Genomic DNA, 19,995 nt, shown 5'->3' with positions numbered 1-19,995 from the left:
GAAATGAAAAGTGCAATAGAGAGCTTTAAGAACTTGATTTGATGAATAAATAAATAAAAAGAATCTGTGAACTTGAAGACAGATCATTTGGAATTATCCAATTACAGGAGGGGGAAAAAAGGAATAAATAGGAAGAAGATTCCTTATGGGATTTATGGGACACCATTAGGAGAAATAATATACACATTATGGAAATACCAGAAGGAGAAGGCTGTGAGAAAGGGGTAGAAAGTTTATTTAAAGAAATAATGGCATATATACAGGGTGGGCAAAAGTAGCTTTACAGTTGTTTGTATGGAAATAATAAAATAATAACTAATAATAGAATAAACTTTCACATACAACTGTAAACCTACTTTTGCACACCTCTGTATATTTTATACATACTGCATATAACATATACTTTTATATATAACATACATACTTTTACACACCTCTTTATATATTTTATATATATATGTGTATATATAAAATCTTACTATACAGACTCTACAGAGTAGCAAAACTACAGAAATTCACTGGATATAGACTATTGAGTTGGGCAGCACCTCAGAAGAGATTTAAAGGTTCTTTGATAATTCAAACTGATATATGGCCACAACAGTGATACAACCACTTATAGTCACATGGAATTGCATAATGTCTTGAATGATTACTGAATTCTGTGTGTATGGCTTGTCCTCCTAAATAATAGTAAGGTCACTATGAGTAGGGATCACAGAGTATCCCTATGGGGCTTAACAGTGACAGCTCAAGGTAAAAGATACTCTAAAACAGTTTGAAGAGAAAGGCTATAAATTTATGTACTACCTGAGTCACTGAGGAGGGATCCCTAAATTATCTCATTACTCCTCACAACTCTATGAGGTAAGTATTATTAGCATCTCCACTTGATAGGTGGGGAAACTGAAGCTCAGAGAGGTCAAGTACTCTGAACCTGCCTAGGTGACAAGAAAGAGGCAGAGCCAGGATTTGAACTCAAGGAGTATAACTTAAAAGTAAAACAATAAAAACAATGAACATTTGTTATGATTCAGGCAAGGCTCTATTTTATATTAATTTATATATGTAATTACTAGCTTATTTACAATATAACATTAACTTAGTTCTCAGAACAACCCCATGATATAGGACCAACTATTATCCCCATTATTTTACTGTCTCCTTTCATAATAAAATGATTCATATTCTTCTTTCAGATCACAGCTCTCAAATTTCAGCTCTTCAAAAGTGACTGTAATCTATTTAGGCTTGCCCTTGTATTCTCTGATTGAGCATGGCATTTTAATTTCACCTGAATAATTTGTGTAGTCATTTAATTTTTCTCTGTTCACCCCAATAGACTAAAAGCACTATAAGGGAATGTTACTAATGAATGGCTAAGGTAATTCTGACTAATGTAAGAGATAAACCCTGAACTCTCACAGGCTTCACAAAGTAGTTTATTTTGCACTCACACAGTCAGCTATGGGTGCTCAGCAGGAAGATTTACACAAGGTGATTCACAAACCAGGCTCTTGCATCTCTCCCTTCACCTCCACTCCTTCACCTCCAGATGGGAAAAGAGAGACAGCGTAGAGGATCGACTAGGAGGTTTTGTTAATGGGCCCAATTTACAAATCTGAATCTTAAGTTCTGACCATGTATTTTTTATAATTTAAAATATTTACTAGGGTAAAAAAATAAACTAATCTGGCCACCCTGTAAAATGGACTAACTTCTGTTTTCCAAATCTGCTCTACTTTTCAGCTTCATTCAGAGACTGGAAAGCTGGTTCTTACTATGGTGACTAGTACCTTGGCAACTCCAGTTCCTGGTTGGAACACAAAATCACAAATCCCTATGCCCGCCCTTCACTCAACAACTGTGAGGGTATTTCTAAGACAGAGCCCTCATTCTGGAACCCAGTTCTCCACCTATAACTTCCCAACACAATTCAATAAACCTTTCTTGAGGACCTGCTGAATGCAACTACCCTGGAGGTCTCCTGGCAGATGCAAAGGCTAATATGTAAGAGCGGGTCTAGGAGGGGCAACGGACTATAAACAACTACCATTTAGCAGAGTAAAAACATTATTGTGCCAAATAAGATACTGGTATTGTGTACACTATTTGCTCCAATGTACAGATATATTCCTCTACTACAGAACTTCACAACTTGCTATTTTTAGTAGTTGTAGTAGAGATCATAATCATAATAGCAGCAGCTAAAATTTGTTAAAACAATTTTTATGTGCTATCCTTAGTGCTTTTTTAGTGATCCAATCCTCATGAGTCCCTGCATTAGGTGCTATTTTCATTATTTTCATTCTACAGGTGAGAAAAGCAGAGGCTTAGGGAGATAAGTAAATTGCTGAAGGCTCCAGTGCAAGTTAACAGTGGAGCCTGGACTGCTTCCAGAGTGCAGCTCTTAACTGCTCGTTTGGCTGCCTTGTAACACATTCCACTGTTATAAAAACTCAAAGAAATGGAGGTTCTTCCCAAAGTTTTTCCTTCAAAAAGCACTCCTTGGGACAGTACACTGCAGGTTCACCGGGAAGAATTAAAAGCATATCCACAGCCATTAATCAGGAGTGGCAAATGGCTTATTGTACTCCAGACTGTTTCAATTTGCAAGCACCAAATGGGCGTTTAGTCATGGAGCTGGAGGATAATAAAATAAAAATGAAACCTTGGGGAAATAATACAAATCACACCTTAAGACTATATATTTTTTAGTCTTCCAAAGTCATTGTTTTTTATATAAAGGCAACTACTGGATAACGAGGAATGAGACATGACGTTCACTACCTTTATTCCCAAAGCAATAATTAGTTTTTCAGCCCAGGTAGTAAGACACTCTGGACTTTTTTTGGGGGGGGTTCTTTTTTTTAATTAAGGGAAAAATAAAAGAGAAAGAATAAAAGAGAGGGTGGGGGAAAGAGTTCCCTGCCCTGTGCTTAAGGAAATAAAATACAATATGTTTAAATTGCAACATGGAGTCTTAGACGTGTTTTTACCAGCATAATTTCAACTTTCTCCAAAAACATCTGTAAAAGAAATTACCCAATAAAAATACTCCACGGCAAAATTTAGAGTCATGTGATACAAAGTAAAAGACTTATCTGTTTACTAGGGCCCCTCTCCTGTCCTGCCCAGCCTCTGCTTTCTACATCTTTTTCACTCTCTAAGAAGGAGGAAGAAAGAGAAGGAATCAAAGACATCTTTTCTCAAGGTTTTGTTTATTATCTCTTCATGATTTCATATTAAGGGGGAAGGAACAAGTAGAAAAATAACAATCAGAGTTGGTATTAGCAATATTTCTTGTCAAGTGTAACTGAATTGAACTTTGAAAACAATGCTTTTGGTTTCTCACAAGCCTCTAGGTTTCCATTTGGGCATTCTTCCTCCTAATCCCTATTAAATCATTAGTCAAATAAATATGTACTGAGAGCCTGTTTTTTGCAAAGCACTCTTCTAGGTAGGGAGGGTTACAAAGTTAAAGAAGAAAGCCATGCCTTCCAGAAGCTTAAAACTGACATAGAATTCATTCAAAGAGCGTTGAAACCAGAACCAATAAACTGTTAACTTGGACTGGGGTGGGAGGGTAATTGAGGGAGGAAGACTCAATCACTTAAAAAAATTTTATACACCATTTTTTCTTTACAAGTAAAGTGTTATTACCTTATTTTAAAATTTAAAGCCGTAGTAAAGGAGATAATATATGAAAATACAAACAAAGGCATCCAAGAAGTGAGCCAGATGACCATAAGCCTAAGCGTGGGTCTATAGGTGGCTTGCTTGTCACTGTTCAATTTTAATCACATTGACAAGAATATCGATGTTTGGTATGCTTAACTATTCTCAAGCAATATGGACTGCATACAGCCACAGCATACTTCAGTTCTGAATCCAGGTTTATTTTATTAATGGTAACTTTTAGGGCTTTTATGATAAGGAATATACTTTCATTATGCCCACTGGTTTCCAACATCGATTGCTCAGTGTTTGACAACATAATCAGAAATTTCTGGCTAGTTCTGGGGTGTGCATGCTTATCTCCAAAATTTATGGAACGATGTATCCCTTTGATGAGCATAGTTTCTTTTCAGATGGATCAGTTTCTCTTAAAATGAACTAACAATGATGAAGCAGATGTTTGTTCCCCAGATGCACCAAGGCAGCTAGCAAAATCTTAAAGCATGATTCTTACTCATGAAAGACAGTAAATCTCTTCTGCAATTATGATTTCTTTTTTTCTAAGTAACTGCAAGTCCATGAGCTTAGGAACATTTATAAATGGGAGAAATATACATTCCCCATATGCCTCCTGATAAAATATCACCTAATAAGAGAATTCTTCTCTTACTTCTCTTATTAAAACAGCACTTCTTTTCCCTTGATCCTCTATTTCTGCACCCTGCTTTATGTGTCACACAATACCATCTGACTATATAATATCTATTTGTGTTTTGTCTATTGTGTTTTTACCTCTGTTAGAACAGGCAGAGACCCTGCTTGTCCTCTGTTATCCATTTTCCCATGGACATAGAGCCTTTGAGTTTGTCTGTGTTTATGATCTTTCAGAATCAAGACTTTATCTCCCAGTTTCCTTTGTAGCCAGATAGTGACCATGTAACAAAATTCTGGCCAATGGAATATTTTTGAAAATGATCTGAGCAATTTCTAGAGAGTGTCCTTTAAAAAGAGTGGGCATAACATTTCTTCCCCCTTCTTCCTGCTTTTGAGCACACAGATGCAATGTTGAGCCATCTTGGACCATGTGAACGAGAGAAATATACCAGAGAGAGCCCGGGTCTCTGGATGATGTTGTAGGCCAGAATTTCTACATAAGCTGGACGACCATGGATTATTCTTTTTTTTATTATTGTTATTTGTCATGATTCTTTTAAACCATGGCTGGCGTGGCTCAGCGGTTGAGCATTGGCCTAGGATCCAGGAGATCAAGGTTCAATTCCTGGTCAGGGAACATGCCTGGGTTTCAGGCTTGTTTCCCAGCACGGGGCGTGCAGGAGGCAGCCAATCAATGACTCTCTCATGATGTTTCTATCTCTCTCTCCCCCTCCCTCTCTCTGAAATCAATAAAGATATATTTTAAAAAACAAAACCAAAACCAAACCCCCCCAAAAACCCTATGTTCTATTCTTAAGTGGCAAAGAAACATACTTCTACCTTATTTAGCCACTTTTATTTTTGGTCACCATTAAAGACAACAGAACCTATATCCCAACTAATATACTTGAAGAGGGCAGGGGCATTTCTATTTTGTTCAATATTGTTTCTCTAGCTCATTAATAATACCTGGCACATAGTAGTAGATGTTTGATAAATATTTGTTGAATGAATGAATAAATCAATGTCAAAATGCCATGTCCATGAGTCTGAGTATCTTTACTTATTTGTACAAATCAGCATTTATGCTTATTTTTATTTGTTTGGTTTGGATTTTGCTTTTACCTTAGCATCTTCTTAGTGTATTCAGATGTGTTGTACCATTAGTAAGAAAATAATGCATTTCAAACCACTCCTAATTCACAGAGCCCTTTGGTCCTCCAAATTCCTTAATCTGAAAAAGTAGTTGAAAAGATCTTTTCAACAAGTTTCCATTGCCTAGCCATGTGACGGCATTAAAATAAATACTAACACTCTGCTTCAGCTTCTTTCAAGTATTCCATCCCATAAACTGGCAATAGTTAGGGGCAAAAGCACATAAGTCATTAATATCCTTGGTCATTTTCTCCACCACATCATGCTATGAACTGGCCTACACTTTCTTCTGAGGAAGGATGAAATGGACATTGGTTGACCCAATCAATCATCCCTTTGACTTACATAAACTCTTAGAAGGCTTCTATTCTCTCCTTCCCTTGAATATATACCAACAAGTGAACTCAGTGTTTACATGTTTAGGAAAAACTTCTCAAATTTATTCTTGACAAGTAGTTAGACCTTATTAGTTCATATTTTCTAGATAATAATTTTGTAAAACTTTTTTTTTTTTTACCAAAAACCTTCCAAGAATTGTACTTAGGGTTCAACTCACAGACTATGAGGTTAGATGCCACAACGGAGAATAACTCGGTATCCTGGGTAGCCTAAGAAAGGTTCACAAAAGGGATGGAACATGACTTCTAAGGCTTTGTAAAATGGCCAGGATCTTAAGTAAATGGGGGCATGACAGTAAGAGGGAACCAACCCAGGCAAGGACTTAGAGGTTGGCAGGGAATAGAACAGCATTTCTCATAATAGGTTCAAACTGGGAACAACCCAAATGACTGTTGACAGTGGAATGGATAAAGAGTAGGATATTCATGAAATGAAATGAAATAGTAAATAGCAATGAGAATGCATAAACCACAATTATATGCAACAACATGAAAAAATCTTATGGATATAATGTTGGGTAAAGGAAGACATGCAAATAGTACCTAATATGGATTCATTTATATAAAGTTCAAAAACAGGCCAAATGAATGTATGGTGTTAGAAGACAGGACTGGTTTATTGATGGTAGCCATTCTGGCAGGTATGAGGTGAGAATCAACAACAAGAATAGTGCCAGGTACTAAGTGCTTTAAAATTAAGAACATTTTTGTTAATGTATGTTAACATTTAATGTATAACAACCTATTAATCTTTACAACAACCCAAAGAAAAAAGTTAAATTATTATTCCCATTTTAGAGATGAGGAAATAAGAGGCACAGAGGGGTTAAGTAACTTTCATTAGGTCACAGAGCTAGTACTACAGGGTTGGAATTTGAACCCAGGCAGTCTGGTGCCTGAACTCACTTAACCACTATTGAGCTTTAAACCATCAATAACTTAACTGTTAACAATCCAAGCAGTTCAGCTCCATACCTATGATTCAGAAATAGTGTTTGGCACCTGGTACAGGGTAGGAGAGAGTTGGTTTGAGGGCAACTAAGGTTCTAGGCCTGGCTCTGAAACTGATCCCTAACCAGACTTGGGCAAGGCCAGTGCCTCTCTTTGAGCCTCAGTTTCCTTCTCTGTAAAATAAAGGGCTGGACCTGATGGTCTCCAAGCCCCTTCCAATGCTGATGTTTTATGAGCGTGGAATTTCTGGCTCAGTTCCTTGTAGTCCAGGCCATAATGGCTCTTCCTGGGCCAGGTCTGGCCCCTCCTGCTGGGCTCAGTGTCTCACACTAGGCTCTGCTTCCCATAAATAAGAGAAAAAGAACAAGGGAAAATAGCCTCCTGAGAGACTGGGAGGGATCCCACGGCTGTTCTGCACGCTTTGAAGAACTTACGGTCGTTAACCAGAGAGAGTTACCTGCCAAGTAAAGGATGGAAAGAAATTAAACTAAGGGGAGAAATGAACTCACAAAACTTGGCTACATTCAAATTGAAAGGGCATCTCTGAGTACTTAAAGAATTGACAATATTATTGCAACAAGATGAGCCAGCTTCTTAAAGAACTGAAGACAGGATAAGCTGTGAAAAGTGGAATGGACCAGAGAACACAGAAAAAAACCTGATAAACTGTGAATCAACCAATCTGGGAAAATAGTAAATAACAATCTGGGAAATTGGTGGAATAAATGAAAGATGGCACAGGCATGTTGACTTCCACTATCCCACCAGGAACTCCTCCAGGGCAGCTGCTATGTCAGGAAATCTACACCTCCCAGAAACCCTAAAGGCATTAGGATTCAGAATCAGCTGACATCAACAGAGCACCTACTATGTCACAGGCTGTATCATATGTTTTTATCCTACTTTAGAGATGAGGAGACTGAGTCTATGGAGACTCAGATTCTAGTTCTGTGTCTTCTATCATTAGCTAGATGAACCTGGTCAAGTAACATCGCCTAAGGCTTTGGCTACTTTATCCACAATACCAGGGACTGAATAAAGTTATAGAAGATAGACTTTCCAGCTCAAGAATTCTGTAGCTCATGTACGTCACCACATACTTATTTTATATTCATCCAGAAAAGTATTCACACTGGGCCATTTGAATTTGTTTATATTTCAGAACATTGGAACTCAATGGACTCCACTGTGCTGGGCACATAATATATGAATCCAAGACAAAAACAATTGTACTGTGGGTTTCAGGAGCTCTTCTGATTCTGTTCCTCATGGTACTACTTAGGATCCCCTTGTATGGCTGAGCATGTTGTACCCTGTACAAGGGCACCTGTCCAAGAGAAGTGGGGGATGTGGGGCTAAATTTCAATCTGCCCTGTGCTCATGAGGCTGAGTTTAAACCAAAGGTACATTATGGGTTTGTGGGTGCCTCTGAACCATCCATCAACCCTGAAGAAACGTAGTAGCAAGACTGTGAAACAATGGCCAAGTTTGGACTCAAATTGTGTTGAATACAGCACTTACCTCTGCTCAAAATATTTCCAGACACCTTTCACTTCCAGTCAGTTTGTAAGACCCTCAATGAAATAAATCCTATCCTTCAAACTGGCACTAGTCAGGATGCTTGAATAGACTGTTTCTAAAATCTCCATCCAAGCTCAAAGGGTTAAGATATTTTGCATAATGGCAGTATAAATGGAGAATGGGGACAGCCTTTCAACATGATTCCTTAGAAAAAGGGACAACCCTTATTTAGCTGACCATGTCCTAGTATTTAAAATAAATCTATTTCATTACCTTTATACTTCCAAAGCATGGTAGCTACCAGGTACTTGCCAAAAATACAGAAAAACAAAAACTTTGAGGAAAATACTTGCCAGATTCCGTCCTGGGCTTCCAGTGGTCTTTACATGTGGACAATTCTTTGCCACCACTATCAAGTCATTCATTTTGAGGCCCCTGATTTCTCTAGTAGCAAATCAGATTTGCACTAGTTCACTCACATCCTTTTTCCTTTATATTGTCATCGATTGCTACTGAGACGATTCATTCTGGATTTTCTGGGTCAGTCTCAATTTCAAATATTTTGCCCCTCTCTTCTGTCAATAAAATGTTCCCAACTTTTTATTTGGAAAATATGGTTGCCACAATAATAGCATTACCCTCACAAAATATCAGTCATGCCAGAGTCGCACCATCATTAGGTGCCCTGATTTGGTTTGTGGCCATCAAAAGGAGAACTGGCTGATCCATCCAGCGCCTCAGACCATTTTCTGGTCTCATTAAAGAGAAAAGTAGTGCATTTGCTACTAAATAAGTTTTGGATTAACCAATTTAGAACTCAAATGAACTTTTTCCTTGTTCTAGAAGAGAGTTTTTCAAGGTTAAGAAATTACTATTTGATGGAAGGGTACACAATCTGGAAAAACTGAAGCCATGGGGCTTTCCAACGGCCAAACTCCCACATGCTGGCTCTCGAGACATATCCACACTCACTATTAAAGTGTCACCATTTATAATTTGGTGCTAAATCTTTCTGAAGCTAGGCAACCCAACATGGTCTACTGACAAAGTGATTCCTTATTCATTAAAACACAGGAATAAGACAAAGTAGGTGTCGGTGATAAAAGTCACCTAATATTAAGCTGAAAAGAAGTTATTAAAACTAGGCCAGCATCACAAAAGGGAAACCAAAGGATCGGGTTTCGGTGAGCAGGTTCGACTCAGTGCTTGCAGCATTTATGAAAGGAAACAGCTGACTCTGGTTTTGCTAAGCTGCCTCCGCAAGTTTTTGAATCCCTTTTTCCCAGGTACCTCACTCTGAATCCTCAGAGAATAAAGAGGAGAAAAGTTATAATTGCAGGGACATTTTATAATGTTTGCTAAGTGCTTGAACACAAACAGCTCAATTTTTTCTCTAGCCTCACAACCTTGGGAAGTAGATGAAAACTTCATTTTAATGGTGTGATTACAGAAAGAAATTTTACTGGGTAATATTTTTCATACTCAGGTTAGTTGGTCAGAATCCTTTAAAATCACAGAAAACTTTAAATTACAATGGAAAAATACTAAATTATGTTCCCATTAGTTTTGGTCATTTCAGCGTGATCATGAATAAGCTATAGATTCTGAGTCAGATGTGTGCAGTTTTCTTTGGACTTTGTCCTTGCTTACTTGCTTATAAAACTTTTAAAATGTACTTCTAAATTACAGCAATTCAGTAAAAAATTCAAACCTTCAGGCTTGGTTTCCTTCCCTAGTAGGCTGAGTCATAAAAATGAATCTTAGCCTTTTCAATAGCCAACACACCCCTCACATTAAGAATTGGTATTGTTCCCCACATCTCCCATTTCATCCAAAGGTCACACCCAGCTCACATTTGAAGAAAGAAACAGCTCAAGGACTCATCCAGCTCAACATTTGCACATTTAATAAGAGAATAGAACCTCTGCCAAGTTAGGGATGAGTTACATCAGAATCTTTCAGAGGAACTTCTGTGGAGCAAATATAATCACGGGCTTTGGAGGCAGTCAGACCTGGGTTCAAGTCCTTACACTGTGTGACCTGGGTCACATTACTTATAATGAGCATGAAATGGGGATGTTCATAATATTGACCTTGTAGACAGTTGATGTGAGAATGAAAGGAGGAAAAAGGAGGAAAGATGTCTGGAAGCACAGTGCCTGGCACACAGTAAGTGTCCACTAGGTGCTTGCTGTTTCACTGATACAGGCATTTCAGGGCTTAGCCCAGGATAAATGCATCTCTCCTTGCCTTCCCTCTACTCCAAGTGTTAGAGTGACAAGTTTCTCTCCAAATCAAACCTCCAGGAGATGCTACTAGGAGAGGTAGACTATTCACTCCACCCAAAAGCCAGGGTCAGGACTTGAATCAGGAAGTCGCAGAGGCTGGGCTTTTAGAGTTAAGAGGAAATGTGTAATTTATAATTTATTAATATACGCAAATTATATACACAGTGTTTGACACAGAGAAGGCAATGAATACATGTCTGCTCACTTTCTTTTATAGCCAAAGGAACTAAAATCCTAGGTCCTAAAGTGACTTGCTTAAGGTCAACCAGTTAATGGCAGAGCTGGAATTGATACTTGGGTCTTTGGGGCGGGAGCAGGTCTACTAATGAGAGTACTGAGGGTCACATGGTTTGAAGGAACTGGCCAGACACCTCCCAAACTCCAAGAATGATCTTCCTAATTAACAAACTCAACATGCTGTCCCTATCCCTTTACCACCAGCCCCATCCTTGACGACCACTGAGAAAAAGAAGCTAGATTCCCTCCGGCCTGTGGTGAAAACCCCTGCCTGTGAGGACTGGGGGTTCTGAAAGGCAGGGACAGAGCTCTGGGATCTTGAGAGGACAAGGTTTCTTTCCTCCCTGGCCCATTGCAGATCACACCAGTCTCAGGTGTCCCCTTATAAATGCAAAATGTTTGGAAACTTTCCCAAGGGTTTTTATAGCCAGTTGAAATGAGGGGCCAGGAACAAGTAGGTCCAAGCATGTCCCTTCTTTGTCTTTTAGGCCAGGTCAGTGGAGGTGACAAGCATGGATCTTTAGGTTCACACGACTGACAAAGACCACTCTGAATATCAGTGGAAAATTCTGATCCTGTCCTAGGTATTACACAAAGGAACTGGTCCCAAACTCTGAGGGTCAGGGAGGATAGCTAACAAGCCTGTTGCACTTGGTCTGGGGAAGGAGAGAAGGAGAAATCAGCAGTGGGTGGAAACTGCCTTTCTTCATTTATAATTCAAGAAATATGCATTGAACATTGCCTGTCAGAGAAACTCTGAACTGGGGTCTGCAGTGGGGGAAGGAGCTGGCAGGGAGGGAATGTGAAATACAAGAGAAGAAACCTCTGTACCACTCCCTTGGGGCTTATAGTGCTGTTCTTGAATCAGCACTGAAAGAGGGGGTGAGGGGGAGAAGGACACTCTTATCACTCATCACTCTTTGAGGTCATTCTATGGGCAGCCTGAGTCCCTCCTGTGTAAAAATGCAGGGTGTGGATCAGATCAGGGCTCCACTGGATGGTCCTATCCTTGCCCATGGCTTCTGATTCTTTTCAGGCCACATTCTAACCATGGCCCACTTCCAGGGGTGGAGCCTCTCCAGCTGCCAATTCCCATTATGCAGGACATCTGGGGAAAGGAAAGGGGAAAAAAGGTCCCAGTGCTGATACTGTCCCGAGGCTAACATGAGAATAACAGTGGCCATGAGTACATTCATCTTAAACTACAGTCCAGCCACATTTTTCATTCCATTTTTTGCTAAATCCTAATCAAAGAGCTGGTGTAACTACAAAGTGTGGAAGTAAATTTACCCTAAACTGTTCCAATGCAGCTAATAAGCGAAGGTCGTCCAATTATCACAGAGCTGGCCTCTGACAGTTCGTCACTTTTTCCACTGATCCACTAGACGTGACTAAACCAAACAGGGACTGGCCGGGAGCTGGATTCCCTTTCACTGTGCTCAGCAGGAAGGGGCCAGCATCATCCTATACCCATGTCATGAACCTGACATAACCCTTAGTCATGGAAGAGGCCTGGCATGTCACCAAGCACAGGCTTTTACTTTTAGCTTAGCCTGTGCACCCTGTGAAATTTTAATTATTTCAAGGTCCAAACTGTATGCAAGATGCAGGGAGACCAAATTTCCAGATGAGAAAACAAGTCATGTTGCTATTTCAACAGCCATCTATTACAACACTGAACGGCAGGGCTCAGCAGACATTTGATCTCCCATAAAAGTTACAACTTAGACAATGAATTTATTATTGGTTGGTCTCTTTATACGTAACAGAAAATACAGAATCAAGGATATATATACCAACAAAGGTATTTATAGTAAACACTCAAAAAACTTCCATTGCCCCTTAAGTTGAATTTTCTCTATTAGAGAGTAAAAAAAATGTGAAGAAAAACACATTTTAGAAGGAAGAAAGCAGAAAAGGAACTAGCAACATAGAAGCCGATTTTGATTTTCCTTTTTCATATATAGTTTTTCTATTCTGATTTTTGAAATAAAACTTAACTTTTTTTATTATTTTGCTGTACATATTGCTGTACAGTAAATCCTCTTGTGGATCAAAGCAGGGAAATAAATAAAGTGATAATTACAGGAGCTGATGGGCCACCCTCGTTTCCTCCACGTTCCATCCTTCAGTGCATGTGGAACTCAGGTTACATGAACGATTCCAGGAGAGGCAGGAACTTCTTGTACTTCGCATTCAGAATAACTCTAGGTACCTAAACTCCCCAAAATTCAGGCAGGGAGAGCATTTTTTAAAAGGAAAAACAATCTTAACCAATCTTTAACCTGGAGACTTTAGCCACTTGCCAAAATATACCATCTTCTTGAGCCAATAAATTGAAAGCAGGAGAGAGGGAGTGTGGCTGTAACTGGATAAGGGGCAGGGTTTTAATTTTTTATAAGCAGGGAGAGGAGGATACCAATATGGTTAGTCAGCCAGTATTAATCCTCATTAATGTCTCCCATTCAAATCCATTCTCCTCTGCACAGCTGTGCAAATATAAAGTAATTGGGTCATTTTGACAAAGGCACACAAGAAAAAAATATTTTCAGTGAGGCAAAGGAACTAATTGGATAAATAACACATTCTTTAAATATGTGGGCAGGACTGCTGAAATGACTACATCATGGATTGAGGGACATACATTCAAATTCATACCTCTGTAAACTTCCCTGTGTGAGAAGCTACCAAGAGCAGAGGGTGGGGACATGTTCATGACAAAGCATGTCATAAATGACTGGAGTGAGACTGGTAGCGCTTACTCTTCATCAGGCACTGCCAGCTGACTCCAGAGACCGTGTTTCTTAGCTTGACACTGTCCTGTTTTCTATACACTTGGCATTATGCTTACATTATGAAGAGTAGAAAAAAGGTCGGGCCATTTCTTGCCCTTAATACATTTATAATCTGGGGGACCCTTGAAATAATCAAAAAACTGGAACCACGAGTATAGCATTAGAGTTTGCATTTTTTTAGCTGAAGGAAGCAATTTATAGGAGCTGGGGGAAAGTGGTTATAATTTGAGAAGGATTTCTACCAGACTCAAAACTTGAAAAAAAGATACAGGGAGAATACTATACTTGAGAAAATGCTGATTCATTCCTGCCATGGTATGAGTGTTCAAAAAGGTTTCTCCCTTTCAGAAATTTCCCCCAAGAAAGGACAGGGCAGTCAGCCCATCCCCCAGCTTCATGTTAAGGATTAATAAAAATGCCCACAGCCTCCCAGAAACCCAGTGAGAGAGGAGACAGAAGTTCCTGGAGTCCACTCTGACCAAGGTGTGGCAACCTCTCCCAGCCTCTAGAGACTAGAAAGAGAGAGGAGATGATTTGCATTACCACTTCAGTTCTTTTCATTGGAAATTACCATTCTAGGACCTCTGATGGATAGAAAGGGGCAGATTTCAACTAAGGACCTGTGAACATTTTCAGAAAAATGGTAGGGTTCCAGGAACTGGAGGATGAGTACAGGTATGATAAAAATTATCCTGCAATTTACACAAGATTCACAGCCCTCATGACTGTATAAGTAAGTGTGTGTGTGTGGAAGGGGGAGTTGGAGGGAGGGACATGATAATAGTTCTCATGCAATCTACTTCCACTTACTTTGCTGTATTTAAATTTCTGTTGTGTTCTTAATGTTCAATTTCAGGTGAACATGAATTTAAAAATTGCTGCATTTTTAAGTGGGCTGACACACTGCTGTGATGAAGTCCTTTCCCTCTGCATGGACAAAATGCAGAATTTGGTCAGAAGAGCTGGGGAGCATATGGGTAACTGACACCACCTTGACTGTGCTCAGGTTTCATGAGGTATCAGGTGAAGATGTAAAAACAAACCCGCTGACACCTGTGGTGAAAGGTAGGTCGAATGCACAGAGAGAAGGGCCTGCAGGTTGTCCGTTTTCAGGCAGGCTCCCAGGTCAGCACTGACACTCCTGAGAGCCCAGGCAGGGTCATGGTCTTTAGGGCAGAGGAAATAGTCCCAAAATGTCCCAGAGAAGACCAAAGAGCTCAATTTAAGCTCCTGATCAGTGGTTCTCAACTCCATAGAATCACAAAACTACCAGAGAAACTTTGAAAAAATATTCATGCTGTGCCCTACCTACCCTAGCGATCCTGGTTCAGAGGGTCTGGGAGGTGGGCGGCTGGACACTGTGATTCTAACATGTAACCTACCATATCAAACACAGCCAAGTCTGAGATACCTAAGCATCAGTGAATGTAGCCACTAAGTCAACAGATGCTGAAATGAAGAGAATTTGTCTGTTCCTTTGAAAGCTTACTCTAAACTTTGTTTCTTTCTGGATCTTGAGGAACTCAAGAGTGTGAGCTGCCTGGATTACAATCCTAGTTATACCACTTATTAGCTAAGTGACGTTGGACAGGACACATGACTTCTCTGAGACTCTGTTTTCTTAGCAATACAATGGGATTAACAATCATACCAATACCAGGGGGGAATTGAGATGATTGCATGAATCAAGAATAAATTATTTGGCCCAATGCCTGGCACATGTAAAATGCACAATAAATATTAGCTACAATAACTGATGATGAAAGTAAAAATATGCTAGTTATATTCAATGAAAAGGATGTTTTTCTAGACTGGGTCAGATTTTAAGGAATTGTGAAACACTGGAATGTGAGGTTTAGAAATTTAGTATTTCCTTCAATTATGAATATAGACAGCAAACCTCAGTAGTCGTAGCATTATTTGATTTTGTGATCAATAGAAATCACATATATTTCAACATATTACAGTCATGGTAGAGACCCTAAAATAGTATTTATATTTAGTGCAACCAACTGTCCTGGTTTGCGCAGGATTGAGAGATTTCTCAGGACGATAAAACTGGGAAAGACCCAGGAAAACCATTCCTTACCTAGATTCATCATTTGAAATGATGGCAGTTAGCACATCACTGGATACTACTGTTTAGTGTGTTAATAAAGATGCATCTACCCTGCTATGTCACAATTTCAAAAAATATCTTGATAAATGTATATCTACATAACTTGTGTCCTTTATAATGTTTTGCATTTCATTTGATGCATTTAAAAGCATTCTGAGTCCACAGGCTTCACCAAATTTCCACAGGGGGTCCACGGCACACAAAAAAGGTTAAGAGGGGAGAAACTGGAAATGTTGGTTGGAAAACAGAGGAATTTGGATTTTAAGTTCCCTTCAGCTTTGCAAACTAAAAACATGATAAAAGAAGAGATAGGCATGTATCTCCAAAGGACACAACTATATATTCAGTTGATGGAATTTTTCCACGACCAGGAGTTTCTGTCTTGTTATTCCACACATAGTAACCAGGAAATCTCTGTAATTCTCCACTCCTGATGACATACATATGTGTATTTTGTTACTTATATTGTTGCAGCGTTAACTCAGTCTTGACAGCTATCACTTGGAGTATCTGTTAGGTCTACTTGTTTCCAATAACTACAAATACTTCTCCTATAAATCATAATTTGACAGAACTTAAAACTTTATATGAATTAAATTTGGATTTTGAAATATCAAGCTTTAGAAAATGATAGAAACTTTAACTCTTACCGGATACCACTGGGCTTCTGACAGACATCGGCTCCCATCTTGCCTAATCACTGTTGACAGCTGGCCCGTTACTCTCCCACATGGCAGTAAGAGACCACTTCTCTTCATATCAATGTAACTCCAAGCTGCCTGTCCAATGTGGCCAGAAGGCAGAGTTCTCACAATTGCCCTTGTCCCAGTATACACAGATTTCTTAACTTCCCTGTCATTTTTACAAAATCTCCTCACTAATAAAGTGGACCGCTCCTTTTTACTTTTAAAATAATCTTCTACATCTTCACAATTATCAGGGAAGTCCTCAAAATGGCTCAGAAAGGTCTCGGCAGATGGACTATCAGTAAAATCCTCCCTGCAAAAGCTGTCACTTGAACATACCATATTGGCCTTTCGGCAGGAACCTTCACAGCACAAGTATTCATCATTCATGGTGTCACAATGATCACACTGTAGCTGCCCGTTCTCATTATCACAGCTTTTTGTCAATTCCATCAGTTTACAAGCATATGCCATATAATTTTTCTTTTGCTCCCCACCAACATTAGGCAGTGGAACACAGTTTCCACAATCATCCAAAATCAAGTTATTTGATAGGGTACAGAAAGTGTCTGACATTCTTCTGTCAAGTTCATAATGAAAGTGAAATACTGTCAAGTCGCTGTTAGGGTGTGCGCCACTGGTCTCTATGACTGTCGATTGATTTCCTAAGGGACTGATGCCCATGGGACGTCCCTCTATTTCCAGTTGAATTCCAGGGAACACCTTTCTTTCCAGTGAAGAAGGGATTCCAGTTTCCAAACAGAGGCCTTCCTCTGTGACAGAATCACATGTTTCATAAAATTGGCTCTGAGGAAGACCACACTGATGGTTTTCCAATACGTTGTTATAGTTCATGTTAAGGTTTTCCACAGAATCTGGCATGCTTTTCTCCCAGCATGTTTCATTACTGTTTTCATCACTCATTATTTTCTCCCTTGCTATCGAGAGAATCTTAGGCAAGTTGCTTCCAGAAGATTCTTCTTTAAGTTTGTTTGGTTTTGAGATGGTATGAGAAGCCCGCCCACTCTGCCTGACAGTGTGTGCCTTTGGAACACTGACGTCTGAAGCCTTTTCATTACTTTCATCTACAGCTGACTGAGAAGACACCACTTTTCTCTGAGTCACAGGTATGAGATTAGAAGCTGCCATTTCTTCAGAAGTCATCTTGACCAACACGCAGGTTTTACCTACTACTCTGTTTCTCCTCCCTAGTAATCATATCAAGATTTTAATAAAACAACTGGTTATTAAAAAAATATCATATATAAAATTCCTTTGAGAAAATGACAGTTCCTTTGATTCAGATGCATTAAGAGCCAGATAAATTTCCCCAGTTTTAACTTCCCAGCATGTGTAATATGTTTTTCTAGATCAGGGTTTTAGAGTAGTAGATCAATTTTCTTTCCTCTGTTATTTAAAACAATTCTTTTGAAGACTTCTATTTGGGATTGCATTCTGCAACTTCTGATCCATCACTGACTTGTAATTATTTAAAAATCCAGTTTGAATGTTTCCTGTAAAAAAAAAAGGGGGGGGGTATGTCAAACACTGTGGAATTAAATGAATTTTTTAATAAACTCATAATTCTAAGCAAATGCAAAATATGAACCAATTTTGGGGAAAGTGTTTTGCAATCAGAAGTTAGTTTTACAGTCACAGGCTATAAAGTACGGCAAAGGGAATAAAGTTAATCATATTGTAATAACTATGCTTAGTGTCAGATGGGTACTATATTTATTGGGGGTGATCACTTAGTAAGTTACATAAATGTCTAATCACTATGCTGTACACCTGAAACTAACATAATATTGTATGTCATCTATAATTAAAAATTTTTTTAAAAATTTAAAAGATAAAAAAGAGGTTATTTTAATGCTGTGGGTCTTTGTTTTTCTGATTTAATATTTCAGCACTTCTCTTTTTAGTCAAAATGGAGTAACAGGAACCAAATTTATCCTTTTCTCTTAAACAACTGAAAAAAATCAGAAAAAATAATGAAATAATGGTTTTCAGAGATTGAACAATAGGCAACAAAGAACAGTGATCCCTGAAAGAAGAAAAATAATTAGGTGAGCCCTATAAATGTCCTAGCTTACGGCTTCAGAGTATGTAGGCTACAGGGGAAAGATGTGGAACTTAGGTAGAACACAATGGTGTGACTGATTTAAAACACACACACACACACACAAAGTTGAGAGTTCAATGAGACTAAGAAAGCTAGAGAAAAAAGACAAATTAAGTACAGGGGGCAAAGATAAGAATGATATCAGGCTTCTCAGCAGAAATAATGCAAGCCAGAAGAGAGTGGAATAAATCTTTAAAATACTGAAAGAAAAATGTACCAACTTAGAATTCTATACCCAGCAAAAATATCTTTTGAAAACAAAAATAAAATAGTTTTAGGCTTATAAAAACTGAAAGAACTCATTATTACATACAAGAAATCTACATACAAGAAAGGGTAAAGAAAGTCCTTTAGGCAGAAGGAAAATAATAGCAGACAGTATCTATGCAAAGGAATGAAGAGCATGAAAAATGTTAAATGTGTAGATAAATACAATTTTTCTTACTTTTAAAATCATTTTAGATAATTGACCATTTAAAGCAAAAATGATAACAATGTATTATGGAGTTTCTAAACAAATGCAGAAGTAAAATGTATTACAATAGCACAAAGGTCAAGAGAAGGGAAATAGATTGGTACTGTTATTAAGATTACTTTCTAGCCCGGCTAGGCAAGGCTCAGCAGTTGAGCATCGATCTAGGATCCAGGAGACCTCAGTTCGATTTCCGATCAGGGTACATGTCCAGGCTGCGGGCTCAATCCCCAGTTGGCTGTGTGCAGGAGACAGCCGATCAATGATGACTCTCTCATCATTGATGTTTCTCTCTCTCTCTCTCTCTCCCTCCTTCTCCCTTCCTCTTTGTGAAATCAATAAAGATATATTAAAAAAAAAAAAAAAAAGATTACTTTCTACATGAATTGGTATAACATTATTTAAAGGCAGGCTGTCATAAATTAAAGATGTATACTACAAACCCCAATGCAACCACTTTTTTAAAAGCCATAGTTAGTATGTCAAAATATTAGAATCATAAAAAAAAATTCAAATTATAAAAAAGAATGCAGAAAAAGAGGAAAAGGTGAACAAAGAAGAGAGGTGCTGAGTGGGAAACAAATGGTGGATTGAAATCTCTCAAAAAGGCTCTTTAGGCCCTGGCTATGTATACAACTAAACAAATACCAGATCATATTTTACCTGCTGCTTTATATCTGCTTTTTAAATTTTAAAAGATGAACAGCTTTTCATGTCAAGAACTATACAGATAACTTTAATAGCTTATGGCACTTACTTGGTGTCTTTGCTCTATTTTCTTAGGGTAATTTTTCAAGTGCTTGACAGTTAATCTGTCCTTTCTTACCCATGAGGAAGGTGATTCAAGGTAGGTACTGCTTAAGTCCTGTTCTAAGCATTTGCTACTGTTATCTCATGTAATTATTACTCAACCATA

At 38.6% G+C, this 19,995-nt stretch overlaps 1 protein-coding gene across 1 annotated transcript in view; it reads right to left on the bottom strand.

Annotated features, from left to right (window-relative positions):
- The window catches only part of PLCE1 (phospholipase C epsilon 1), a 247,106-nt gene that overhangs the window by 201,459 nt on the left and 25,652 nt on the right, over positions 1-19,995 (bottom strand). Inside the window, exon 2 of the mRNA XM_087824459.1 lies at positions 16,447-17,996. Within this exon, the coding sequence (XP_087680585.1) occupies positions 16,447-17,646 (1,200 nt within the window). The 5' untranslated portion in view covers positions 17,647-17,996. The remainder of the gene's footprint in view (positions 1-16,446; positions 17,997-19,995) is intronic.

Source organism: Miniopterus natalensis, chromosome 14, assembly GCF_054644295.1.
Source record: "Miniopterus natalensis isolate mMinNat1 chromosome 14, mMinNat1.hap1, whole genome shotgun sequence".
NCBI classification, from domain to species: Eukaryota; Metazoa; Chordata; class Mammalia; order Chiroptera; family Miniopteridae; genus Miniopterus; species Miniopterus natalensis.
The sequence above is the reverse complement of the archived record's forward strand: the minus strand, read 5'-3'. Positions and strand labels throughout refer to the sequence as shown.